The 27094-nt window shown below is 47.2% G+C and overlaps 1 protein-coding gene across 2 annotated transcripts; it reads left to right on the top strand.

The window, feature by feature from the left end:
* The first annotated feature begins 1395 nt into the window (after positions 1–1395).
* TMEM255A (transmembrane protein 255A) lies at positions 1396–24308 on the top strand. 2 transcript variants are annotated; one of them, XM_065846776.1, is made up of 9 exons: positions 1396–1548; positions 5681–5823; positions 9991–10053; positions 14115–14204; positions 16012–16074; positions 17698–17786; positions 20438–20597; positions 21928–22071; positions 23846–24308. In XM_065846776.1, exons 1-9 carry the CDS (start codon positions 1491–1493, stop codon positions 24002–24004), a joined length of 969 nt encoding a protein of 322 aa, XP_065702848.1. In that variant the 5' UTR covers positions 1396–1490; the 3' UTR covers positions 24005–24308. The 2 variants fall into 2 exon arrangements, with proteins under 2 accessions (XP_065702848.1, XP_065702847.1); XM_065846775.1 differs by having other exon boundaries at positions 20435–20597.
* The last annotated feature ends 2786 nt before the right edge of the window (positions 24309–27094 follow it).

Raw genomic sequence — 27094 nt, 5'->3', positions numbered from 1 at the left:
CCAGTCTGCGCCGAGTTGGCCAGGGCTGCCGCACGCCTGCTGCCAGCTACACAGGCAGTGCTGGCTCGGCACCGGCACTGCCCACGGCCGGGCAGGAGGGCACGCAGGCAGCCCTGCTCGAGCCTGGCGCTCCACAGCTGGGCTTGGGCATCGAAGCTGGAGAGTTGTCTGCCCAAAGCTTGGCAGCTGGGGTAGGGTGCAGGGATTTAGCTGGGCCTGGGCAATTGTGTGGCACCAGCAGCTCCCCAGGGCCACACACACCCTGCCACAGTGATTGTGCTGCTGCACAGCCTGGCCCTGGCACGAAGGAGTTAAGCAACCCGTCCCCTCCACCACCAGCACAGAGCAGCAGGGGGACAGTGCCGGCCCAGCTGCCCAGTGGGGCACAGGCAGTGAGCACAGGGCTCCTCTAGTTCATCCAAGGTGAAGAACCACTGTTTTCTCCAGAGGTGACATGTTCTTTGCCATTAATTGATCTGGGCGTTTGTAACTTGCCTCTTACACCGCTCTCAGTGTATGCTTTCTCTTTTTCTCCTGGGAGAAGTTGGTAATTAGGCTCTCATCCAATCAAAGTGTGGGTTTTTTGAAGCAGAGATAGGATTAGTTTATTTTAACTTGATGAAATATGCTTTGGCTTGAAATAATTACATGATTTGCACTTAGCACCTCTCAGCCCAGGGCATTAAAGTGATTTACAAGTAATTACGAAGCCTGCTGGGAAGATGTTTTTATCCCCATTTTAGAGACATGATATAGAAAACAGAGTTTGAGGGCCTGCCCTGGTTCCTCAGCCAGAGATGTGGGGAACTTACAGGGTCCCCTGGGAGAGCTGCCTCGGTGAGATGTGACATGGGCAGCAACAGGCATCGCCATGGGAGCAGGGATCTCAGGGCAACAAGAATTAAAAACCTGGGCCAGTGGCCGTGGTGGGAGGCTGCCCAGGGATGCCACCAGCACCGCTCTGGGGCTCAGTGCTGCGGGGAGGACAGGGATGGGGAGGATGGGGGGCCAGAGAGGCACTGGGGAGTCATTTGGAGAAGGGCAGAATGGCTGCAGGTGGGGTGGGAGTTCCTGGGATGTGAAGGCGCTGGGGACCGATGGGGAGAGGGCGGGGGAGACTTTAACACCAGCGAGATGCTGAGCCCCTCCGAGTGCGGGGGTCCCGTGCCGAGAACTTCCCTCCTTTCCCCAAAAAGACCGTTCTGGAGCAAACCCACCCCTCCGGTTCCCAGCAGAACGGCACCAGCTGTGCGGCCGGGCCCAGACCGCCCCACAGCCGGGGGCTGAGCGGTAATTTGGGAGAGAACAGCCCGATCCACAGCTCTCCCTGGCGAGACCCGCAGGCCCCGCGGACCCGCCCCCGGGCGGTGCTGTGCGCTGCGCCCCGGCCCCGCCGCTCCCGCCCCGGCGCGCAGGCGCCGCGGAGCCGCTGCTGGGGCTCTGTCCGCCGCCGTGGCCCGGCGGGCTGCGGTGGGAGCGGGGCCGGCAGCATGCGGCAGTCCCTGACTCAGCAGCGCCCGGGCGGCGTTGCTCTGCCCGACTCCGTGGGTAAGTGCCGGGGGTGGGGGAGGCCCCGCCGGCCCGGGAGGATGCGGGGTGGGGGCCAGGGGCGTGCGGCCATTTTGGGCGGTGGGTCTCCGGGACCGGACCGGACCCCCGCCGCGGCCAGGGGCTGCAGCGACCGAGGCCCCGCCACCTCCCCCGGCTGCGCTCCGCTGTTCAGGCGCGGTGTCAGCCGCAGGGGCACGGTCCGTTTTGCCCCCCGGGGCTGCGGCAGAGCCCCCCGCGGGTCGCTGCTGCCGGCGGACGCAGCCCCGAGTCGCGCAGCATCCTCGGAGCCGGCTGCGCCCGCTCCCCGCGCAGCGCTGCCGCACCTCGCCAAGTGGGTCAGAGGAGCCCGCACTCTGCTCCGCACCGGCGGCTGCTGCCGCTTTCCCCACCCGTGCACCCATCCGAGCGGGAGGGGAGCACCGGGCACCTGCAGACCCTCCCGTGGGCTGCCGGCGGGGCCCGCGGCCAGAGCCCGTTCGGTCCCTGCTCTAACGCAAACGCGTTTTTAACGGAGAAGTGGAACAAAAGGAGGGACTGGGAGGGAGAACGGCTCGGTGCCATTTGCCCTCGGTTCTTCTGGGGTAAAAGTTAAAGCTGGCTTCCTTGGACTACTTTGTGCTTATTCTTAACTTGTGGTGGTGTATTTTGTTTGTTTGTTTGTTTTCCTAAATAACATGATGGAGAAGTGGATGCTGTTTCTGTGGCTTCCCATCTCTTCAGATAATAGAGAAAATATCGAGTATATCAGGGACAGTAGAAAGATATATATTATTGCAAACTTTTAAAGTAATCTTGGAAAAACCTGCTGCAACCTTTTTTTTAGAGTGGGGTTATATATGACAACTGTAATAGCAGTATGTTTCTGAGGCATAAGATGAAAATGATCTTTCTGAAGCCTATACACGTTGAGTGCCATTTTAGTACAAGAAATAGCCAGACTATAGATAGCATTGTTTTCTTTATGTTTTCCTCACAGAATTAAGCACAGTGTTTCAAAACACCTTACATATTCACATTGAGGTAAGCACTGCAAGTTTTGAGGTATCTAATTTGGATAAATCACAGAGGAAAAGGCCATTGTTGTATCTTAAATGCAGAGACAGTAAAGCTGTCGTAGCTCCGCTTCTGTGTGTAAAGCTGTACCAAGCTCAGTAGCAAAGAGGAAAGCGATCTAATGGGGAATACTTTCAGCAAAAATTGGTGGTGAGAGAGATGATTTTACCAGGGCTACCCTTCAAGAGCTATCAGTGGAGATACTGAGTATGCGTCCATGTAGGCTTTAGAAGCTGTAGGCATCCTTACAAAAGTACAAAACCACTTTCTTAAGTCAAAATGTGTTTGCAGAGAAAGAAAGAAATGGAATTAGCATCCCAGTACAGAGCTGAAACGAATGTAATCGCATTATCTCTTCAATTTCGCATCTCTCTCCAGTATCAATTTAAAGGATTATGGTTGGTTTTGTTAGGGCCTGGAACAAAAGCATTTGGGTTTTGTTTGGTTTGGGGGCTTTTTTTATTCTTGAAGGAATATTAAAAAGCTTTCAGAAATTTTCCAGTCGGGAACGTTTTGTATTATTTATGTATCACAGGCTGGTGTGTGCTGTTTGTGCTGGAAAACAATGTAGAAATATAAGAGTGGAAAACATGGTGGTTCTGAGACAAGTTCAGAATCCATAAACGCTTTTTCAAGCTGCTTCTTTTAGTGCATTTTCCTGTGGAAGTGCTATTACAAAATACTCTGATTTTGAGGAAAATAGCACGTTTTGCAGGTTTTTTCATTGCAGCTTTTTGCAGCATCCCTGGTGGAAATGCAGGAATAGCGGTTTATGTGTGTAAACACGGTGCTCGTGTCCCCACGATGCTCACGCAGACGTGCTCTGCAGGGTGGTTTTGCGTGGCACAAACATCTGCATGCCTACACAGCCCAACTGTGAAGAGTTTAAGCTGTGTAAGGAACATATGGCTGGTTTTATTTATCTTCTGCTCGTTTGCCAGCCAAACTGTAGCAGTGATCAAAGTTTGGTAACCTACCATGTGTATAAGTAAGACAGGTTCATTCTTTCTCTCCTTTCAGAACTAATCTTTGTAAGAAGTAGCATTTTTTTTCCCCAGTTTCTGAAGTTTTGTTCAGTTAAACCTTTGGACCTGGTACTTCAGAATTTTGAGATGTTTATGTGAAACTGGCATTTAAATGATTGCATTGGAACTGGAGCGTGGCATAAGCTGTAGTATTGAGGAGGCAATACAAGCAGAACGGCCTAACATCTTGATGCATTTTGAATGCTTTAGAAGTCTAGATTTTATATTATTAACTTATTTGGCAGGTTTAAGAGAATAAAAAGATTAACCCCAAATGCAGCCTGCAGGCAACAGTTGGGTACCTTTATCTCCATCCTGTGAAGAACCGTGCTCTGAACATGAGCAGGTTTGCAGGTGTAGACCTTTCCTTCCAGAGCCACCGGGCAGTCAAAAAGGGTGTTGCTTTTGTTTATACATCTCTCTTGCCTTTCATCTCCTTGTGTTGGGCTGTTGAGGTTTTAAGCTCCAAATTCAGGACTTGTCTGTGGTTTTAAGCTCATCTGGTTGGCGTGGGTGAAGTGATCCAGCTGTGCCAGCCCAGAGCAGGGAGCGGCATGGAGAGGGAATGTTCCTGCCAGCACGGCTGGTGGGTCAGGTTGGAGCGGGTGTGCAGGAGCAGTGGGGACCTGCTGCACTTTTCCCTGGGGAGAGATGTCCGTGCAGAGGAAGGGAGATAATTCGTACCAGTGTGTGTCCGTATGGCTGTATCAGTGTAGTCACTAGGGTGAAAAGATCTCTCTAGCTGTGCTGCAGATACGTGCAGACCCTAAAGGAGGGCCTGTGGGCACCTGGGGTGTACATCTTCAAGACAGAAAGCTGCCCAGGAAGGCCCGGTGTGCTCCTCTTTTTGGAGAATTTGGACAAGGAAGATGTGCTTGGCATGGCCAAGTCTTTCCTCCCAGCCCTTCTGCAGGTGTTTTATCTCATCATGTCCAGGCTGTCAGGGAGCTCTCGAACATCTCAGATGGGAGTCCCTGATGTGGTTTGCTTTAGGGAATATGCTCAGCGATGGTGGAAGCAGCTCCTTGCTCTTGGGACACATCCCTGCCCTTCTCTGAAGCACTCTGAGAAGTGCTGGTAGCGTGAGCATCACTTGGGAACCTCTGGGGTGGAAAATACCTTTGCCTGCACCTGGGGTGCATTGGAGACCCCCAGGCTGTGGGGATGGGATTGAGGGTGGCCCCAGCAGCTCACAGGGAATGCAGCAGGCCACATCTATGGCCCATTCTCCTACCAGCCACTCTGGCAGGTGCTGGGTTATGTCTGCATAATGTATGAAATATAATCAAAAGGATTGTTCCACAGTGATGTAGAAATGGCAGAGCACATGCCTAAAGATGTTGCTGAATGTAACATCGCAGCCAGCCTTCCTCTTGGCTGATGGAATCACTATTTTATATTTATGCTCATTTGGGAGATCTATAAATATATAAAAAGAAAAAAAAAAAAAGCCAAACCATAATCAAGCAGCTGTAGATGAGTTTTACTAATCCACAAATTCATTATTCAAGCATCTAAAAATACCTGGTCCTTGCTGAAAGCAGAGGATGATGCTCCAGGAGGAGATGTGGCTGTTACTGGTGATGTCTCATTTATATGGAAAATTGTGGATGCTTTACGATATGATAACAGCCAAGATTTCCCCCCTCAAAACAAGTGGCGTACAGTGTGGTTATTTAGCTTGATGTAAATAGACAGATGAGAAAATATATAAATGCCTAATGGTAATATTTCTCATTAGCTCAGTTGCCTCAGGCCAGAGGGGCTGGGAGGCTCCAGTGTATCCGAATGAGCTTTGCAGGGTTACAGTTCTTAAGCCTCTCTTCATCTATGTTAGAGCAATGATAAGTAAATGTGAATTCAGATGCCCCAGTAATGCTTGATAAAGCATGTTAGTGGAGGTGAAAAGTGACAGCCAAACCCAAAAATATTCTCAGGTTAGAAGGAAGAAAATTCACCACGATGTGGTTGGTGGTGGGAGGAGAAATTTGCGGTGCTGTGACTGTCCCCAGATGGAATCAGCAAATTCTGTTGTGTATGTGTGTTTTTAGGGTCGTTCAATAGAAGAAAAAGAAATTCCCTCTACGTAACTGTGACTCTCCTCATTGTGTCAGTATTAATTCTAACGGTGGGCCTAGCTGCTACAACAAGAACCCAAAATGTGACTGTTGGAGGTTATTACCCAGGGGTTATTGTAAGTATAGAACTCCTAGGTAGGTCTAGAAAACTTATTGCCTACAAAGTCCCTTGTAATGCTGCAAATGTTATAAAGGGTGATCTTGTCTTGAATATTATGCTCAGCTACTTCATTGCCATTTGATTTATTTGTTTTATTATTATTTTGCACCTGCTGCTCATTCCCATGCAAAAATCCCATCCAAGTGGCAGCTTGCTCTGAGCTTAGGTAATAACGTGCTATTGAGCCAACAAAGATAAATAGGTCTTATCTCAATCAAAGCAACTTTAGAGCTTCTTTGTTTGCATGCGTCACATTAACACCAGGCAGAAATAAGGCAAAGAAGGACCATAGGTACCAAGAACAGTTGAGAGATGGGGACTTGAAATGCTGTTCACATGAACTCCTGGTCATAAAGTTCACTTGCAGAAGTGTTTAACGATTTGGAGTCCCTGAATGAGGAGCAGCACGTTAGCAAGAGCTGTGGCAGCTTGCCAGGGGAGCACACACATCCATTTCTTCTTTTTCATTATCAACAGATGAAAATGGGAAAGGACAATCTCATAGCTTCAAATGGCTTAATTTAGAGAAGACCCTTGGTGCTCTGCCATCTTGCCAGTAGATGTATAACCTCCTGCAGAAGGATGAGGGGCAAGTACATCATGCCTCTCCCAGCATAAGCTCATACAAGCTGGAAAGCAAGTCCTGGGCTTTTCCTGTGTGTGTCTAAGACATGCTGAAAAAGAAGCACTAAAAGGACTGAGCTGCAGACTAGTTAGGTGTTTTATTAATAGGTTGAGTGTAATTACACCCCCCTAGCTAGGGGGTCCTGGTTAACAGCTGTGCAGTGCCAGGCGTTTAGGTTTGGAAGCTTGAAGCTGGTCCACATAACTAGATGGAGGCTTGTTCTTGCCTGATTGTGGTTTGGTCTGTTTGCCACACACTGCTGATCTCAGGGAGGTTTATACTTCTCCGTGGACAAGCTATTCTATGACTGAAGAAAGCCCCTTTACAGCCATTATTGTGGAACATTGTTACAGACTGTGTTGGGCCTCTTTGGTTTAGGGTTGATTTTCTGGCTTGTCCCAGTAATTCCTGCATTTAGACCTGGTCTTTTTCAAAAAGTAGTATAGAAGGAAGGTATTGAGAAAGGTGGCAGGCTGGCGTCAAATTCTCTGCACTTAGCCTAGGCTTTGTTAGCCTGAGTTGAACCTCGTGCTTCAGAGCAAGTCTTGCAGACCGATGCAGATGGGTAGAGTCTGTTGCTCATGTCCCCTTGACATCTCCCATGCTATTTATGCTCTGAGAGCATCAGCATCACTTACGCTTTTGTAAGGCACAGTCTGCTCAAGGAATTAATGAATTCCTGGACTTGGGAAGGACATTGAGTTGCTTTATCCAGAGGCACCCTGACAGTTTGTGTTTGTCACCAAATTCTCCCTCTTGGTTCATTCATTAGTCTGCTGTGTGGAAATATGTGATGGCCTCGTCTGTCTCCCTGCACAGGAAAACATTTCAGTGCGCTGCTTCGTGCTTTAGCAGGTGCTTAAAATAGCTGATGTTTTGTAACAAACTGGGATTTCTCCCTTAACTCTGGGAAAGGGCTTGCTGTGGTGCATGGGTTCTTGGTGAATTGTCCCTGAGCAGGTGGCTTCCACGACCCCAAAGAAGCAACTCCTTGCAGGTCTTCTCATCCAGAACTTCATGCAAGCGTTAGGCCTACATGCATCTCCATCAGGGGTTTCTGTGCCCCACCATTAGTCGTACCCTGCATTGGTGAGGAAAAGATAGAGTCAGAAGTTTCTTCATGTGCTGGGTGACTTCTCTGTGTGGACAAGCTCCCTGGACTGGATCATCTCAGGGAATGTCAGATGTCTTATCGATGCCATGCCTAATGCACTGTTCTTTCTTTCTTTAACTTGTGTGCCTTGGGCAAACACCTCTTGTGCAAGGAGGAAACATGCCTGATACAGAAGATTGTGTTCCCAGGCTTCTTGTTCCTGAGGAAGGGCAGAACCAGGCACAGGAAACCTTCCACGCATCAGTGCGATTTTGTTTAGTTGGAGATTTGGTTTTGCTTTGTTTGGGGGTTTTGTTTATTTTTTGGGGGGGGCTTTGTTTATTTTTTTCTCCACAAACAGTGCAGTTCCTCGTTGACCCACCTGGAGGAGCTGGAACAGACAGTGCAGTGACATGTCCTGTAGCCAGGCTGCCTTCACCCTCCTCCTGCCACTTTACTCTGGAAAAACACACTCATTTTCTGTCTTGTCCTCCTTTCAGACAGACATCCCAGGGGATCATATCCACCAGCAAATAAGTGATGCAATTAATGCAGATTACCAAGATCTCTTTGTCCCATCCGTAGAAGAATGAGTGTTTTTCCCGTTAATGCAATGAGAATTCATATCAATTAATGAGAATCTGCTGATTTGTTTGGTCTTCACCTATTGGATGTACAGACTTGCTCTAATTTCTTCTTTTCATTTGTAATATGTTAAGTATCTCACTTTTTGTTTTGAGGCTGCTCTGGAATACCACATGGACATTTCTCTTAAACACGTTGAATCAAGCTCAAAGGGCACAAAACATTTTTCTTGAGCATTTGCCTTAAGTGTTTCTTACCACACAACTTCCTCACTGCTAAACGTCACCAGACAGAAAGCGATGCCTGGATCTCCTGGGTTTTGTTCTTGGAATTGAACTGTAAAACTCCTGTTACTTGGGGAAGGTAGGAGTTGTTGGTTACCCAGCAAAACAATAAGCCCAGAAGCACTGGTAGATGAGTTTGGGGCAGTTCAGCAGTGCCCCCGGCTCTCTGCCCTGCCTGCTGCCCCGGTGTTAAGCAGCACCTGGCTTTGTTGCTGGGCTTCCCACCGTGATAGTTTGTCCCTGATGTGGGGCCAGGGATCTCTGAGGGCTCAGGGCGCAAGGTTTTGCTGGGAAGCAGCATCCTGCTCAGCTGCTCCATTTCAGTCCCTGCCGTTTGAGCCAGCAGCCCTGGCTGCCAGCGGCACCGCACCAAACCTTACTGGGCTTAAGCAGAGCAGGGGAGGATTTAAGCCCAACTCTTCATCACGTATGTGTCTGTTAATCTCTGCACATGCCTCTGCTTCTTAATATTGGATTTATTAAACCTTTGCTTTCTATTCCTGGATCTTAAAATATCAACTCCAGGTTAGTTGACTCATTCTTGAATCACTGCAGCTTGTCTCATGCCTTATTCTGCTTCCTGAGGAGTTCGCCAGGTCTTCACTACCCCCTTGTCTATTGACTGGATTTGTACCTGCTTATGACCAGTCCAGCTGTAGAACTTTTCTGGCATTTCTCATTTTGCTGACCCATAGAAGCAGAGTTGGATGTGCTCCATGCTGGTCAAAGACCTTTCTTGGTGTGACACAGAAGTACTTCCGCATATCCCCCCACAGTCCGTGGTTCCTGGCTGAAGTCCCTGTTTCTGGCCTGGCTGAGGTGTGCTTGTCCTAGAAACTTCTATTTAGTGCAGCCTAAATAGCTTAAGGCTATGGAGAAAGGAGGTGGGAAATCGCACTCCTGGCTGACATCACTGAGCTGAAATAGGAACAGTGTTGTCAGTTATGGCAGCAAGCAAAGATGGTTTTGCTGGAGCAAAAGGCACGAGCTCTTCTGGGAGAAGACCCCGGTTGGTGCATCCTCACCCCTGGAAATGAGGGAGGAGTAGAAGGTAGCAGGAAACTGCTAAATCTTCCTGAGTGTAATGCTCCCTTATTTCATAGTTCAGATCAAGAAACTCTCTGAAAACACAGGTGATTGCTCATACCCTTAGTGAGTTTAGAAGAGCCCGATCCTGCAGATGCTAGTGGTGTGGTCCTGCTAGGTTTGTGTCTGGAGGCTCCCGAGCATTCATAGGATTGTTCTGAGACAGCAATGCATATCCTCATCCACCAGCCATTTCTTAGCATCACCGGGGAGGGGATGGAATTCAGAATTCATCCTTTTGGTTTCTACACATGCTTGTAGTGTCATATAAGGGATACACTTTATAGTTCCTGCTAGTGAGAGACTCCACTGATTCCTTGCTGAAGGAAGAGTGCTCGCACATCTGCAGTATGTTCTTTTGCCGCTTCTGGATTTAACTGTGTTCTGCCTGTATGTGAAGTATGCTGGATATTGTCCTGATCTAAATGCTAACAGTATGTTGTCTTTCAGCTTGGTTTTGGGTCGTTTCTTGGAATAATTGGATCAAACTTGATAGAAAACAAAAGGCAAATGGTAAGTTCATTATAAAAAACTGTTTTTAAAAATGACAGTAACTAAAATTTTGTATGTAAAGAGTGTTATTGGTTTTTGTAGCTCTTCCAGGGTGGTGTTGCATACGTCTTGAGAACTAGAGATGGTTTCTGGCAGCCCAGGAGAACAAGGCTGTTAATCCTGATATTTGAAAATTAGAATTAAAAGAATGCCTAAGGAGGCAGAAAGTGACTGTACACAGTCTCATTGAACTCAGCGGGATCTTTTCCAGGGGCTTGAAATGGAGTGTTTGGACTTTTCAGGCTGCTCACAGACTCATGCCCAGCACTTTTTCTGTTGAGCTGTCACAGTATGTGATACCTAATATGGTGGGGCGGACCCTGTAGGAGAGGAAAACTGCCTTTTCCCCAGTTAGGGTGCAGGGGAGCTGTTTTTCCCAGTGGATATTCTTTGTTATATTTTGGGGTTTTTTTGGTTATTTTCACCCTGGCTCTGCAAGAGCAACATGTTCTGTTTTGTCCTAGCAGGGCTTGTAAGCCTCTTGCTCGTTGTGTATTAGCAGCATGTCAGGGTCTGATTGAGCAATAACCATGTTATGCCAGTCCTGCATTCTTCGCAGGAGTGCCCATGAGTGGCATGATGTGGCTCTGACTTGTTTGTTTATTCTGAAGAGCCCTGGGCAGCCTGTGTTTTATCCTTTCCATCTATCATTTGTGCCCTAAAAGGCATGCATGACCCAGCTTTGAAGGGCTTGCGTCACTGCTGGCTGGGCTGGCAGGTACTGCGTCTCTGCTCTGACCGCAGAGAGGACGTGCAGTAGCCGTCACTTCTTGTTCCTGTGCTTTGGTCGCGTCTCCTCCTTGCCCAGGAGTACTTTACAGCAGCAGCTTTGTCCGTTACATGTTTCTGTAATACTGCTGGCAGTGCAGGGTTTATTTTTTTCCCCTATCTTCTGTGAACTTCACCAGTGCCCTAGTTTGCCGAAAGACAGTCTCGGTGTCACTTCTTTCTCAGTTTCTCCTCCCTGAGGGCAGGAGGAACTCGAAGCAGCTTCTGCTGCCGCGTTCTTGTGCGTGTTTCTGCCCGCAAGCTGGGCGCAGAGCGCGAGGAGTTGAGCAAGCCAGCCCGGCTCTTCTCCCCAGCCTACCGACAGGAATAAACCTCTCTCCTTTTGCCCACCGAGCGTCTTGGCTTTCACGCCGTACATCTGCGCTTCCCACTTGTCAAAGCAAGGGAGAGCTTTCATGTCCCCGGGCAGGGACAGCACAGCCTGCCAGCAGCTCTGACTTACACCCCAGCTGCCTGCTCAGCGGTTTTCGGCGTTTTGTGTGGCTCTGTGACAGTCATCCGTGCCACGGAGAAGTAATAACCAACAGCTTCACAGCCCCTGTGTCGCTGGACCGTGGCCCAAAGGAGCCTCAGCCCGGAGCGCTCCTGCTTCACGGTTCCCGCACTACCCAAATCCTGTTTGCCTTTTCTCGTCCAAATGCTGCTCGGTGTGGCCGACTTCATCAGGAGTTAGACGAGCAACGACCCGTCACTAATATCACACAGCTCTTTGTGTGATATTAGCTCTTTGACAAGCTCTTCTGCTTGTCAAACCCAAATCAAAACCTTGTGTTAGCTCATGAGATGACTTGAAAACCGTGGGATTGTTAAAATGAATTTGTATGTTTTTATTTGTCATTTGATTTTTTTTTTTGTTTTTTATCATAAATTCTCAGTGTGTGGTTTTCAGGCTTTTCCTTTGCCAGCTGAGGGGAAACTGTGTAAATAAAGTGAGTAAATCCATTTCTAACACCAGATCCTTATATCCTAGTAGGGCTGTTATGAAATTATCATCATTAGCCCTGTATTGTTTTAAATAACCATATTAGCAGCTCCTACCTGCCAGCAGGGGCAACTGACAAATAACCTAATTGTGTATATTTATTGTTTGGCTCACTTCCTATCTCCAAGGGTCATACTATTTAGGGAGGATATCCTCTTTCAAGTCTGTATGAAACCAAGGAGAGCACAGAAACTAAACTTGCTACAAATAATTGAAGCCGTAAACCCCATTTCTCCCAGTAAGCAGCTGTGCTTTCTGCCCTTGTGTGGCTTCCCCAGCTGTGCAGTGCAACACCGCGACTGCCGTAATGAACAGTGCAAATTGCAATCCCGATGTGGAGATGGCGTGGGTCTGAGGGGGAGGAAGTCCTGACATTTACAGCTGACAGAAACAGGATCCCAGCATAGGACCTGATCCTAGAAAACCTGTCACCTGCTACCATCTGCAAGTACTTCATAGCACAGCGTCTAATATTCCAGGAACAGCTTGTGACCGTGACCTGCTTGTATGGTCTTTGAGTTCATTTCACAGTCTGCTCTATCTACTGCTGCAGTTTTTATTTGCGGTGGGACAGCGTATGTCTTGAATACTTGCCTCATCTCCAAAGCCATTTTGTTTTCTTTCATTTGGAAGCTATCTGAAGTAAGCAATTGTACAGGGACCATTTCCACTGTCCCAAGTCAGCCCTCCTGCATCATTGCTCAAGCTGACCTGGTCTGCACATGGATGTTGCTGGAGGAAGGTCTGTTTTCAGTGATTGAAGTTTAAGTAAAAATGGTGTGATTATCCTAAAAATCCTGAGATACTTTAAAAATACATATAGGATCCTTCTGGCTTGTGTTTATCAAGGGGTTTGACTTGTCTTTCTGAGAACTGGATCCTCACACAGTGGCAGGAATCAAGGTGTTAGAGCAAACTTAACACCTGGAGCTTTAAAATGAACACCCCAGTGCCAGGAGACCCAAGATATCTGTCAGTGCTGGCCAAGCTAACTGTTATTTCTCTGTTTGTGCTATTAGTGGTTTTGACTCTTGCTCAAAGCTCCTGATGACCAGAGTCACCTTTGTACTTGTGGAGAAGCAGTTTTTAAAAGCTGCCAGTGACCCCACTTGAAGGGCTGTGATTGCTGGACTGGAAAACCACCAGGGGAAAACCCACTAAAGCTTTCAGTTCTTTAAATGGAGATGCTGCTGTTCCCCAAGCTGCATCTTTGTGAACCTGTCAGTTTTAATGCCCTGCTTGCTGTCCCTCCACGGCCCTGTCAGTATCCCCGATGTGCCTTGGCGAGGGGGATGGGGATCGGTGTTGGGAGCTCCGTGTGTGATGAGTTGGTCTGGAGGCTGCTGGCAGCGGCCGAGCTGCTGCTGGGGAGTGAGGGGGGGTTGTGTCGGCACTCGTGCACGGTCCCCCCAGCTCACCACTGGCATTTCGACAGAAGTTGTGTGTAAAGTGGTGTAGTGGGATTAGGGACCTTGTTCCTCATACCTGTTTTGGGGTTTGAGTATTGCTGAATTACCTTCTGAATGCCTTCACCTGAATTTTAAGAACGGGCAGGATGGGTCCAGTGGAAGAGGATCAGATGTGCCTGACTTCTCTCCTGGAGCTGAAGCTGGGGATGTCCCTCCCTGCAGCTCCCCAAGCCAGGGGGAGTCCCCATGGGTCATGTTTACGGTGACGCGGCACCGAGGAGCCCAGCCAGGCTGCTGCGAGGGTGCGCGGCACCAATGGTGTACGCTGCTCACCCGTCTTCTCATCCCCCGGCTCTGTGCTTGTGCCTACATGAAAGCGCTGTTTCCTGGAGGCACAGTCCCACCAGAGGCTGGCATACAGTCTCCTGTGTCCTTGCAGCCTGGGAGGTGCTCGTAGGAGCAGCTCCCCACAGCGCTCCAGGGTGGGGAGAGAAGAAATCCCCTCCGTTCTCTCCAGGGAAGAGTTAAGGACAGCAGTAGCCAGAAGAGGAGGTGTATCCTCAGCCTAAGTTTAGCGCTTTGGAGTCATGGAAGAACTTGCATTACAATATCAAGTCCCCAGAGAACTGGTCTGGCACATCGCTGCTGCTTCTGCTGCCTTGCAGGAGCGGACGCGCATCCCTTTGCCTTCATTGAGACCAGCCTGTGCAGCCTGGGCAAACATTTGGGTCATTGATTGCTTGAGGGCTTATTGACCGTGGTTTACGTATCCTTGCGAAGAGGGCACAGAACGCTTGGTTGTGCAGGGGCAGATGATACTTTGCTTTGTTTTCCTTTCTCAGCTGGTTGCATCGATCGTCTTCATCAGCTTTGGCGTCATTGCTGCATTCTGCTGTGCCATAGTAGACGGTGTCTTTGCCGCCAGACACATAGTAAGTGCTTCCAGGAAAACACGCGTCCTGCAATGCTTGTGCTCTAGGAAAGCAGGTGATGGTGTCCCTAATCCCGTATCAACCCACATTAAACCCTGTGAATTTATGTCAGTGTGCTGAAAGTAGTAGCAAGCATAAAGATCTTAAAACTTCACTTTAGTTTTTTTGTGTATGCTTTGTGCTTACTGAGTCTCAAAACTGTAAGGTGTAATGTGAATTACAGCAATTGCCAAGGGACAATATACGAGCATAACACCCATCATATTTTAAATATTAGCAGAGGCAGTTCTTAATGCTGATTGAACTGCTGGATGTTGCAGTAGAATTAAGCAATTTGATACAAAGCTCGTTAAAGTCTTGCAGTATAAACAGGAAGCACTTGCAGTAGGTTCTCAGTTTCCATTCGATGACTTAAAAATATATGAGCTACTGCTATTGCTAGTACAGTGGGACGTGCAAATGTTTCAGTTATTAGTATAAAAAAGAAAGAACACAATTCCATTTCAACTTTATAATCAAAATTTATAAGTGCAAACAGATTTTTGTCCTTCAACTCTACAGTTTGATGCCATTCTTTGAAATTTTTGGCAAAATAGGATTAAAAAGACAGATTTGGGGTTTATTTGTGATCAGAATGGCAAGGAATTTGAGAAGGTCAGAATCACCCGTGAAATGGGAACACACTCTGTCAGCTGGCTCATTATTCTCCTTGTGAAGCCGGCCCCCCTTTCCTGCCCCTGAGCATTCTAGTGGTAGAAAGACGGCTGGACAGCAGGATCTGCTGACCGAGCAGAGGGCGGCCCCGCTCAGCGGTGATGGGTCTCCATCTGTCTGGACACAACCAGCAAGTCTTGACCATCTCTGACCCCCCCGCCTTGCGAGGGCATGTGGAGCTTTAGCTTTGATAAAAAGGTGAAGCTCCTTCAACTTCATGTGGACCTGAGCCCTGCAGACTTGCTGTGGGATTTTTGAGTGCTGACCTCAGGGGCTGGGTGATGGCATGAGCTGGCAGCTCCTCCGGGCTGGCCGCGGGGATGTCTGCGCGTCTGAGACAGACAGAGCTGAGCAGTTGGGGTGACGAGGGCTCTGGTTTCTGTCTCTTGATGAGCAGACTTGCTTTTGGCCTCTCTTCACCCCGTAACCGTCCGAGAATGTCACTGTCTAGCTGGAGACGTGCTCCTGCCATGCTAGCACATAGCGTTCCTGCCATCGTCTGCCGCTGCCCCGCCAGCCCAAGATTTGGATGGGACACCCAGGGCGCGAGTCCAGCTGTTCCCAGGAAGGGTTCACCGAGGTGGATACACATCCAGCACTGCCTTCCCCGAGGCTGTGTCCTGACGACCAGGCTGCCCTGAAGTGAGATGTTAGTGCAGGTTGTTTGCAGGATGGTAACCCACCAGAGCTTTCCCACAAGTGACTCAAGAGCACAGAAAGACAAATTTGCCAAAAATTTAATGAGAAATTAGCATGAAGAACCATTGGAAACACATCAGGCAGCCCTGGGATGTGTCTGGGGGGATGAGGAATGCATCATTCAGTTCAGGGTAGCTGCCCTCACCCAAATGAGCCCGGTTTAAGAGCCTGCTTCTCCCGTGGTAGCTGCAACAAATGCATGTGGCCAGGGACCAGGGTTAAACATCACCTGGGGCTCGGGGGGGCTGGGATGGGTTGGGGTGTTGCACAACCACCCCTGTACAGAGGTGCTGATGTGAGAGCAGGTTTCTCTAAAGCCTGGCCCCTCTCCCCAGACCAGCTGGCTGGTTTTAATTTTGCTGCAGTACTAAGCCTGGTGCTTTTTCGTCGGCAGGACCTGAGGCCACTGTATGCCGGGCGATGTCAGTACTACTCCAAGAGTACGACCCCACCAGAGGTGAGAGAGCGTTCGGCTGTGCTGTCTGTGAAAGGGCCGGCTTTGTGGTGCGGGTGGAGGAACCTGTGGCCAGGCTGCTCTGGGCTGTCCTGGGAGGTCCATGAAGGGATGAGGGGGTGGGAGCGGGGTGCTAGGAGGACCTGGGGAGCCAATTCCTCCATGCTTGGTACTGCCACATTGGTAAAGAAGCAATTGGAGAGGAGAGGCCAATGGTACCTGGGGTGGATTAGAAGGTGGGTGGTCAGTAGGTCAGAGAGGTTCTCCTGCCCCTCTACTCTGCCCTGGGGAGACCACACCTGGAATATTGTGTCCAGTTCTGGGCCCCTCTGTTCCAGAAGGACAGGGAACTGCTGGAGAGAGTCCAGCGCAGGGCAGCAAAGATGCTGAAGGGAGTGGAGCATCTCCCGTGTGAGGAAAGGCTGAGGGAGCTGGGGCTCTGGAGCTGGAGAAGAGGAGACTGAGGGGGGACTCATTCATGGGGATCAATATGGAAAGGGTGAGTGTCAGGAGGATGGAGCCAGGCTCTTCTGGGTGACAACCAGTGATAGGACAAGGGGTAATGGGTACAAACTGGAACACAAGAAGTTCCACTTAAATATGAGAAGAAACTTGTTTGGGGTGAGGGTGTCAGAGCCTGGCCCAGGCTGCCCAGGGAGGTTGTGGAGTCTCCTTCTCTGCAGACATTCAAACTCGCCTGGACACCTTCCTGTGGAACCTCAGCCGGGTGTTCCTGCTCCATGGGGGGATTGCACTGGGTGAGCTTTCCAGGGCCCTTCCAACCCCTGACATTCTGGGATTCTGTGAGAGGATGTGGGATAGGACAATGTACCAGTTTCTCTAGATATTCAGCTGTGCATTTGTTACAGGAGCAGGGTGGTGGGTTAAGAGTTCAGACAGCACTGATTTCTGTGGATTCGGGCAACATACACCAGGCTTGGCACCTCTGCTGTCTACTGACTTCTCCAAAGAGAAGCCTCTTGGGGATGGATATTCCTGCCACGTACCGGTGGTGTGTGTGGATGGACATCTTTGGCTGCCTTTGCTCTGCACTGAGAGCTTCTCTCATATTTCCTCACAAGTTCCCAAATAGTTTTGAATAATAACTATGTTCTAAATTAAAATGCCTGCTTGAGGTGCAAAGTAAATACTACCCAGTGGCATTGGTGGGGTCCATTTACTTTTCAGCCCAAAGACCATGCATATGAGCTTGAGTGTTACTACCCGTAGACAGACAATTAACGGCTGTAGTCAGTTATTCACCAATATGAGAATCTTGCTCCCAGTTTGTTTGCTCTTTGCTCTGAGTTGCTGTGTGGTGAGGAATGTTAGTTCAGCAAGGTTGTGGCTGCTTATAAGAGTTGCACAACCTCCTTCCTGTGCAGGCATGTGCTTATCAATGACTTCTCCATGGTGAAAGGAAACACTGGTCTGGTCTAGTCTAGTGCGTCTTTATTCCAGTATAACTGTGTACTTTGTAGGGGCTGTGCTGCAGGATAAGGAAAGGAGAACCTTCCTGGGGCTAATCTGGAGATCAGTGCACAATCTACATGTAGTGCAGGCCAAATAGTAGCAGAAAATGTTTGGTGATTATGTGCTTTATGTGTTTTTTCTGTATTCACCCAGGCAATCTGTCACCCACAGCGCCGTGCACCCTGCACACCCAAAATAAAAACCAACACCTGCTTCTGCTGTGACCTGTATAACTGTGGAAAGTGAGTAAGCTAAAAATACCATTCCTGGCCATGGGAAGGGCGAGCAGTGGTCATGCTGGTCTGCGGGGGCCTGAAGGGCCAGGATAGGGCAGGAGCAGAGCATCGGTTAATGACAACTGTTGTAGGAAGGGAGTTTAAGCTGTGGTCGTTAGCCACAGGGACTCCCAGAAAAAAGATAACCAAGTAAAGGAGTGTATGAAATGCGCTAAAGCCATCCCAGCCGCGGGTGAGCATGCTCTGGGCCAACTTGGCTGGAAAAATGAAGATGGTGGGAGTTGCCATTACCTCCGTGCTTGGTGTCTTCCCCAGTTTTTTCCCCTGCTGAGTGTCCCTTGTCCTAACACCTTCCTTCTCTGTTAGCACCACTTGTTTGCTGGGTTTCATTTTGTTTTAGAAGATGAAAGGTGCGAAAACTGGGACACTGATCTTCCTCACCTTGTCACCCTTCCATTCCCCACCCTGCTAACAGGGAGGAGAGTTCGCAGGCTGAGGCTGGTTCCACCTGCCTGTTCATAAATCAGTGTCCTCTCTGCCCTCTGAATGTCTTTGGTGGTCACAAGAGGTTGGAAGGTGTACCAGCACTGTGCAAAGATGAGTCAGAATGGCGGTTGCCTATCCAGAACCACTACGTAGTGATCACACCATCATTAGGTCTGGCTACTGCACCTCAGCCAGCTTAATTTACAGCATGCACTGCCTAAATCATTTGGAGTGTCTGATGTGTGTCAGCAGGCGATTAATAAATTGATTTTTTTAGTGCTGGCTCTTGCCTAGGGCTGTTTCAGGCGTAGCATTTATCATGGTACTTAGTTGGGCTGGCCCTCACTTAAATAATTTACTGTGGTGAGGAAGATCAAAAGCTGCCACTGGGAGAAGTTGGTGCCATGTGTCGGGAAGGGTGATCTCTGTAGGACTCTGTTTCTGTGGAAGCCACTGCAGAGGGTTGAAGCTCACACTTTCCTTTGGTGGTTTACAGAATGCAATCCCTTCTTACTAACTGAAAAGAGCAATACACAAAAAGTGATTTGAATAGAAAAACTTGCAACTTCTCTGTATTGTCTTTTTTTTTCCCCCAGTCAGGTTAGTTCAAGGTCCTGCCTCTGGCCCATTTTTCCCTCTGTGATGTAAGATACCAGTTGTTACCATCTTAGTCTTGCTTAGTGCCACACAAGTGCTGTGCACTGAGCAGGTGCTGGTTCTTATGAGATCTCAGTGAGGAAGGCATGGACACTCGAGGCTGGTTAGCTCATGTATTATGTAAAGGATGGAAATTATAGAAAAAGTGACAGCAATCTTGCATCCCTCCTGATGCTGGGAACCCCAGCTGTGGCAGCATCGGATGAGCCCCTTCCTGTTGATAAGTACATGTTGTACTTAAACATACAATGCTGAATGTTCTCGGTGGTACACCAAGGCTTGCTGAGAGCTCTGCACTCACACATCTCCATAGGAACAAGCTCTTGCTTGTTTAATACACACAGGCTGTATTGTTGAAGGCGGTCACGGTGTGTGCTCAGGTTATACAGAGGTCGTGCAGGCTGACACACAGGTTTGTGCAGCCTGTGGTTACGCTCTGCCTTGATTCTGCTTGAAATCCCTGTCTCCTTGTTGCAATGTCTTCTGCAGTGGCCTGCTACAAGAAGACATGGAAAAAAGGAAAAGAAGGCGGCGAAACTGAGTAATGAGGGAAGGAGGATGGCTGTTGTGAAAGGGGACAGGTCCTGCAGGCCTTGCAGAGTCTGCTGGGAGCTGAGTCTGGTTCTCCTGATGCTTGGCCTTAAATATGAGCCTGTTCTTCCCCTTTTCCTCAAAACCCTGGTGCAGTTTGAGCCTAACTCCACGTGTGAGCTGGGAGTTAAGTCATTCATAAGCCCTTAGTATTGTTTGTCCTGGATAAATATGTTTTCTTAAGGGTAATTTGCTGTAACTCGCTGCATCTGGTAAGCCACGCCAAAGGCTGCGCTGGTCCCCAAGCGGCAGTCACAGAGAAGTCATTACTGAAGAATCCCGCCTGTGAGACTCCAGCCCACATGTTGTAGGAGCTGCTCTTCCCTTTCCAAAATAATGACCTAAGTGGATTCGGCCCAGTTTTCTCCCTCTCTTTTCTGCATGTGGAAAAGCTTAAAAATGTGAGCAGATAAACCTCTCCCTGCCAGGTCCCGAGGGTCCTGCCAGCCCTGGCCATCACAGAGCTGCAAAGCACAGGTGGCTGGAGAGGGGTGGCCAAGCCCTGCGGTGCCCAGGGCCAGCCGTGCTGTCCTGTGCTGTCCCACGCCGGAGCTGCCGCTCCCTGGGGCACCGACTGATTTCCCTGGGTAGTGCCAAGACCGGTTTGTCCTTGGGAAGCATCCAGGATCTCTGTGGAGATTGCAGATGGTAGGAAGAAGAGGCGGATTGAGACTCAAGGTGATTTGGGCATTCGCAGGGCTTGTTGGTTTCACAACAGCTCGAGCCATCTTCTGCTGTTGTCATACAGGGAGATCTCGGATGCCGCAAGCATGGATCTAGCAGGCTTTATCTGCATGCCCTTGGGAGTTATAATGGGTCCAGGTTATCATTAAATTTCAGAATGCATTTTACTGCCCTGCAGAAGTGCTTAAGTTTTATGATGTGTGGTGCATTTTTTATCTATATTTTTTCTAATCTAGCAGAGTAGAGATTTCTGGAGGCTACTATGAGTACATTGATGTCAGCAGCTGCCAGGACATCATCCACCTTTACCACCTGCTTTGGTCAGCAACGATTCTGAACATAGTGGGGCTGTTCCTAGGGATCATTACAGCAGCGATACTTGGAGGCTTTAAAGACATGGTAAGATGGTACCAATTTCTCTGTGCATTAAATGAAATTAAGCAAGCAAATTGCCTTTAAAAAAAAATTAAAACAGCTATTGGTAATTCAGTGCAAATGATCTATGCATCACTGCAATTGGGCTGGAGAGATGGGCATGAAATAACTGTAAGGAGAAAGTGCAAATGATTCACTTTTCTGATCTGGTGTCATCACCTGAACATGATTAGAAAAGATGAACAGAATTGGGAGACTGTATTTGCAAAAGGAACCCTCTGTGAGGTGTTGGTAATGCCAGGATGAATAAAAAGCAGCTCTTTCTTTAAAACTGATCTTCTTTTTCATAGCACTGACCTTTCCTAAGGGCATGTGTGGTGGTTGCTCATGAATTGTTGATTTCATAGCAGTAGTAGGGTTCTGAGCTTTACAGACTGTTTAAGCAGCTGCGTTAGGCTGAAACTCTCCATGTAGTTTCATCGTGATGCGGAATCTGAGAGGGTGAACTGGGGACCAAAACCAGGTGAAAGATTTTACACTTCAGATAAGAAAAAAAAATGCTGTTCTGACAATGTGGGCTTTGAAATACCCTTTCTTAATCAGGCTGCCTGCTACGTTCCATACAATTTTGTTTTGCAGAGGACAGATCACTGTAGAGAACTGAACATTCAGCAGATAAATTTTGGGTCTGTTTTGGTCTCTTGTGACTCATTCACGATAATACAAAATGAGACACCCAGAAAAGCGCATTTGTTATCCTGGCAATACATTTTTCTTACGAACAAATCTCGGGCCCTGCACTAAGGGTGCCGTATTTCAGAACTCTGAACTTTCCTACGTGCTTTTCAGACCCATCAAGATCTTCCCCAACAAAACAGGAGACACGTTCCCAGCTGTGCATTGTGGCCTTCTGAGATGTGATCTACACCAGCCAGCCAGTGAACCTCTGCAAAAAAAGGTGTATGGAAGTGTCTGTGAACAGCAGTACAAATAGGGTTGAAATATGCTGATCTCAAAATGCACTGAGTAACAGTATAATAAAAAATTAACGGATTCCTTCTCCTACTTGCGAAGCTGCAATCTGAACAGCTGCTTTGTTGGAGCAGTGATGTGCATTTGCTATTGCCAGCTTGTTCAGTGGGGTCTGAGAGGAAACAATAGGTGGCTGAGGAATGAAATGACCTCAAGACTTACTTGCTGCCTAAGAAGGAACCAGATTGCCAGTTGCTAATTTGACAAGAGTTGAGCTCTAAAGACGCACAGTGCTCCTTTAAATGATTTCTGCTTTCACTCAGCTGTCAGCTTTCTGTGACTTGGTGAGCAGCCTGAGATTCTCTTCTTTCTGTTTTAACAGACTCCATCCCTCCCTACGCTGAACTGTACGGTTGAAAATGCACACCCTTCGGTGTCCTACTACTCAAGGCCACAAGTGACATCTTACAACACTTACTACCACAGCACTCCTCACCTGCCTCCCTACTCCGCATACGACTTTCAGGTAGGGAAAATTACAAGATGTTTTCTTGTTTAGCAGCAAGGTTAAATCCAGCCGGTGTGCAGGATTCAGTAAGCCTGTTGTCCCGTCATTCACGCAGTTCAATTTTCCCGTTCCTGCAGAGAATAGCACATCTTTCATCTTCGGCATTGGTCCTTGGCAGTGTTCTTTCTTGCTGTGGTAGTGTTTTCCTGAAAGCTGCCCTTGAAGAGAAGGCAGCAGAACGTGCTGCCTGCCTCCCCTGTCGCTCACTGCTGGAGGCCACATTAAAAATAGGCATTGCCCCTGGTGTGTGTGAGGACTCTGGGAGAGGCAAAGTGAGGTGTTCACGTGCTGGTCTTTGTTAGGCCAACTGCCATGTCTGAGAGAAACAGATGAGCTTTTGGAAACAAGCTATTTATGCTCACGACGGCACATACTGACTGGAAAGCTATTCTGTTGTCGTTCTTTTCCACACGCTTCAGTGATTTTGTGTGAACCTTGCTGTCAACATCAGCTTTCGCTTCTTGAAGTAGATGATGACAGTTCCTCCTCAGCTCTTCTGTCAGGTGGATGTTACCACATATTAGCTTAACACATCATATATTTTCTTTGCAACCATCAAGGCTGGAGACTTTTTTTATTAACAAGAGCTTAAGGTGTTGGACATAACTGAGAGGTGTGCCTTGTGACAGCCACCATCTCCATCATCAGAGCCGTGCATTAGAGGTAACAGGAATCTAAACCTTTCTGGTTTTATTGGTAGTGCCACTAGACAACACTGTTGTCAAGTATTCCTAGAAATATTTGAACACCTACAGCAGAATTTCTAGGACTTATTTATACAGATTTGTGACTCGTTTTTGAGATCAGTGCAACCTGGGACAGTCACTAGTGTTGTAAAACTTTTTACGGTTGCAAAATACCAACCTCAGCACATACCAAACCACGCTCTGCTGCAAAGTCTCAGCCACTCGGCTAGTACTAAGCGCTGTTTTAGCTCCAGGTTTGTCTGTACTCAGCCATGGCACCAGCAGAGAGCTCAGCATGGGTTGGTTTGCCCTGCTTTTCAGCTGGGAGTACTGCTGGGCTCTGCTAGCACTTACACCTCAGCTGGGTGGATTAAAGCCTCTCTGTCTCACTGCTGTGAGCACACAAAAGCTGGGCATCAGCTGAGGAAATCTAAATTTGAAATAGCCAAGTCTCTCTTTCAAATGCAATTCCAAGTCTGAGCCTTGCTTATCTTCCAGGGAACTTGAAGGCCTGCAGGAAAGCATTAACTGAGGCCTCTGGCTGTGGGGATTCTCTCTTGCCTGAGTCCTACTCTGACCCGAGCAGTGTCTGTGCCAGCTTTTTGCTTGCTGAAGGCATAAATTGCTTTGTTATTAAGTTCTGGGCTTTTTTTTTTATTTGTGATGAAGAGAAAAGGTAGGGTAAAAAGAAAATTATCTGCAGCCTGTTCATTGTTGCTACCAGCTGATGTATGAAACCCAAGATCTGAGAGAGACTCAGCAGGTTTGGTTGCCCAGCCTCTGTGAAATGCAGGGGTTACGCAGAAGTGATGAGTAGTTTTTTTTAATGCCTTCTTCAGTTTTAGGTTTAAGGAGTCTCACTATGCAGAACTGTTCCTTACAGGCTGTGCTTACCTTGAATGCCAAAAGTTATTTGAATATTTATTTGTATGTACAAATGTTTTGCAGAGGTGAGCTTTGAAATGTTATTTTGTACCGCTTGGCAATGAAATATCCTTTACACGAAGACGTGGTTACATTACAGCCTTCTTGCTGTCTCCCTGCAGCATTCCAGCGTGTTTCCAGCCTCCACTCCTTCCGGGCTCTCCGATGACCCCCAGTCAATGTCGCCATCTCCCAGCTATATGTGGTCCTCTAATGCGCCACCTCGTTACTCGCCACCGTATTTTCCACCTTTTGAAAAGCCACCACCTTATACACCATAAAGAATGTGGGAAAGAAGAAAAAATATTTGCCATTTAAATAATTGTGAACATTTTGTACTTATATTTTACTGTGGGAGGGAGCAGGAGGATAGACACAGAAGATAATTGCAAACATGAATATTAGATTGGACTGTTCTTTCTTGCGAGACTTATTTCAGAGGTTTATCAACGGAGTGTGAGGAAGGAGACATACTACTGATGTTTTGCAGTGTCGGTGAGTAGTGGGTCACTTAAATTCCAGCCTCCTTGTGTTACCGCGAGGTTCATGTAGTCCTTGGTTTTTAATAAAGTGATACAACACAGATGATAGATTCTGGTGTGCCTTACTCCATCTTGTGCCAAGCTGAAGTAAGGATAACCGAGGTGGACACCTGCCGAGGAGTACCAGCCTAAGGTGAGGGTGCTTGCAGACAGCTTCACTTGATGCCTGTTTTGTTTGGCCATGGGGCTCCAGTTGCTGGGCTGTTTCTGGGGCTGCAGAACCTGGTTCACATTGCTTGCAGGTTACAGCCTACGCACTGGAAAAATCTTGGGGGAAACCGTGACAGCGTCTCAAACTTTAATGAAAAGAGATCACATCATAGGGTGTTTTCATGTGTGTCTGGCAAAACATTCGGAATATCATTTTTTTGAGGGGAAAAGCTTTAATAGGAAAGCTGGTTTTATTTCAGGAGACTTCATAAGATAGAAGGTGAAATGCAGTTGTTTCTCTGAATCCTGTGTAAGTAATGCTGAAGTCAGGCAGTCTGGGTGGTTGCACTGCCTAAATCTTCCTTGTATTCCTGTGAAGAGCATCAGGAACTGTCCACAAACCACTGAAACAGTGCAGTGAAAAATACTCTTTGTTTCCCTTCTGTTTGGTTGGGAATTTTTTTTTAAGCTTGTACTTTTAACTTTTTTAATGGACTGAATCACCACTCTAAATATGCACTGTTTCAGTAGCTGTAGTATGGAATATCCACTACTAGTTCTCCAAGGTGTAAGTCTCACATGGATAAAATTCAACACCCTGTAATATAGGATGAAACTGATAGGAATTTGCAATTATTGTTGTGACTTTCATTTAATCTTCAGCTGATGACCGTGCTGATTGATCTAGATTCCAACAGATTTTGCATGCATCCTGCAAAACAAAAGAAGGTCAGCTTTGTTGTGGGACACACTGTCCTGTAAAGTGTGGTTCTACTCCAGAAGTGATTTCAGATGCCAGCGTTCAGATCTGAGCTGCTCAGCCTGAGTGTTCTCAGCTGTTTACTTCAGGGATAAAAATAAGGTATTGACATTTTACTCCTTCTTTCCTAAAAATTTGATTTCCTTGGCATCAGATTGTTGACCTGAATCCTCAGTTGTCTACCTTTACTTTCAACTGATGCAGACAGAAAAGTACCTACAAGCTAAATCTGGCTTTTAGGTACCAAAAGTGGAATGCATCCCAGGGAGGGGTGTGGGGGAAATCCAGCTGTATTTTAAACTGGGGTGTCTCTCTATTTTTAATCTAAAAAAAAAACCCCAAAACCAAAACAAAACACCTGTCAAAATGGAAGACAAACACTGAAGCCTCTGATCTCACTTTTCAAAGTACACCCACACTTTGTGGTGCTGTTTTTAATCCTATGCGTTTGCAAAGCCTTTGGGCCTGGCTAGGTGTTAACCATATCATTTCCACTGTCAAATACTCATCAGTACAGTACTAAGCTAAAGGATGATGCTGTTTATCCAGAAGCAAGTGTAACTTTTCTCAAGTAACAAAGAAACATAAACAGCTTAAGAAAGAAAAACAACTCATAGGATTTAAAGCAGTAGTGTATGCAAAACATATCTGGGTGACATTTGATTTTACTATACATTGTTGAAGTGCAGCTGCTATAAATTCATGTACTGGAAATAAATTTTTATACTAGGGTATCATCCATTTTACATTACATTTTTCTGAATTTCTGAAGAGGTCATAAGGAATTTCAAAACAGACAGTACTTCTCCTGATAAAACTCCCCACAAAACTAGAATCAGAAGGGCACATTAATATCAGAAAACGTTTTATTGCCACATCTTTGAAATAAAATTAATGTTCCTGTCCCACTTCTGACAGACATACTCTGCCATTTGTGCCTGTCAACTAAATAGGGCTGGAAGGAGCAGGGAACACTACAGGAAAGGGCCAAGAAACTCATGAGGGGAACATAACTTAGTGGCAGAGAAACACTTAGGAGATGATTGTGTCATTCGTTTTGAGTTGACAAATACTAAACTGAGGAATTATCCAAATTCTCATTTGTTTCTAAGGCATATTTAAGCAAAAATTACATTGCTGCTTTAAATTCACTATAAAAGGACTAGTCCGTTTTCACATTTAAAAAATTACAGATGGGATTTTCTCTTGAATTACCTGTTTCCTTCTGCGTGAGTAAAACCAAGCATTTAATGTAAATGCAACATTCTGCACTGTATTCATAATTTCTTATGAGAATGTCAAGATTGTGACCCATATGTACCCTTTTATTACTTTACCAAAGTAAAATAAAACTGTGTGACTTTTGTAAACATTTATAAATTGCATTTTATATTGTAGCAGCTTTCCTGTTTCACAAGCAGCCTTTATGTTAGGTGAGGAATTCCAGTATAATAGCATCATACATTAAAAAAAAAAAAATACACCAAAAAACCCCTTTATTTGCTGTATTGGAAACCAGTGTTTCTACCAGGATTAGCCAGAGCCAGGTCTTTTTAAGTTGTGTTTTTAAAAGCCCTGGGTGCCCCCACACTTCACAATTCTGCAGGTCTACCCACGTTAACAGGGTATTGTGACTTCAGTCACTGTGAAGTCATTACTGCTGTTTTTTTGCTTAACAGAGGCAAATAATCCAGCCAGGGCCGTGTCACTGTCTCCTTTATTTACTTTCATGTTTACTGTATTACTTTGGGCTTAATTCTGTCCTGATGAGGTCAGCCGCTCTTTGATGTTAGCAGAAGTAGGTGGAAGCCCTATGCCAAGGAGATAAAGGCATCTAAACCATCATTTATTACTTACTAAATTGCATTCCTTCCCTGTAATAAGAAGTCTACATGAAGTGACTAATTTTCTCCGTGTTA

This window comes from Patagioenas fasciata, chromosome 11 (genome assembly GCF_037038585.1).
Source record: "Patagioenas fasciata isolate bPatFas1 chromosome 11, bPatFas1.hap1, whole genome shotgun sequence".
In the NCBI taxonomy this organism is placed as follows: domain Eukaryota; kingdom Metazoa; phylum Chordata; class Aves; order Columbiformes; family Columbidae; genus Patagioenas; species Patagioenas fasciata.
Note: the sequence above shows the minus strand (reverse complement) of the source record. Positions and strands in the feature narration are given on the sequence as shown.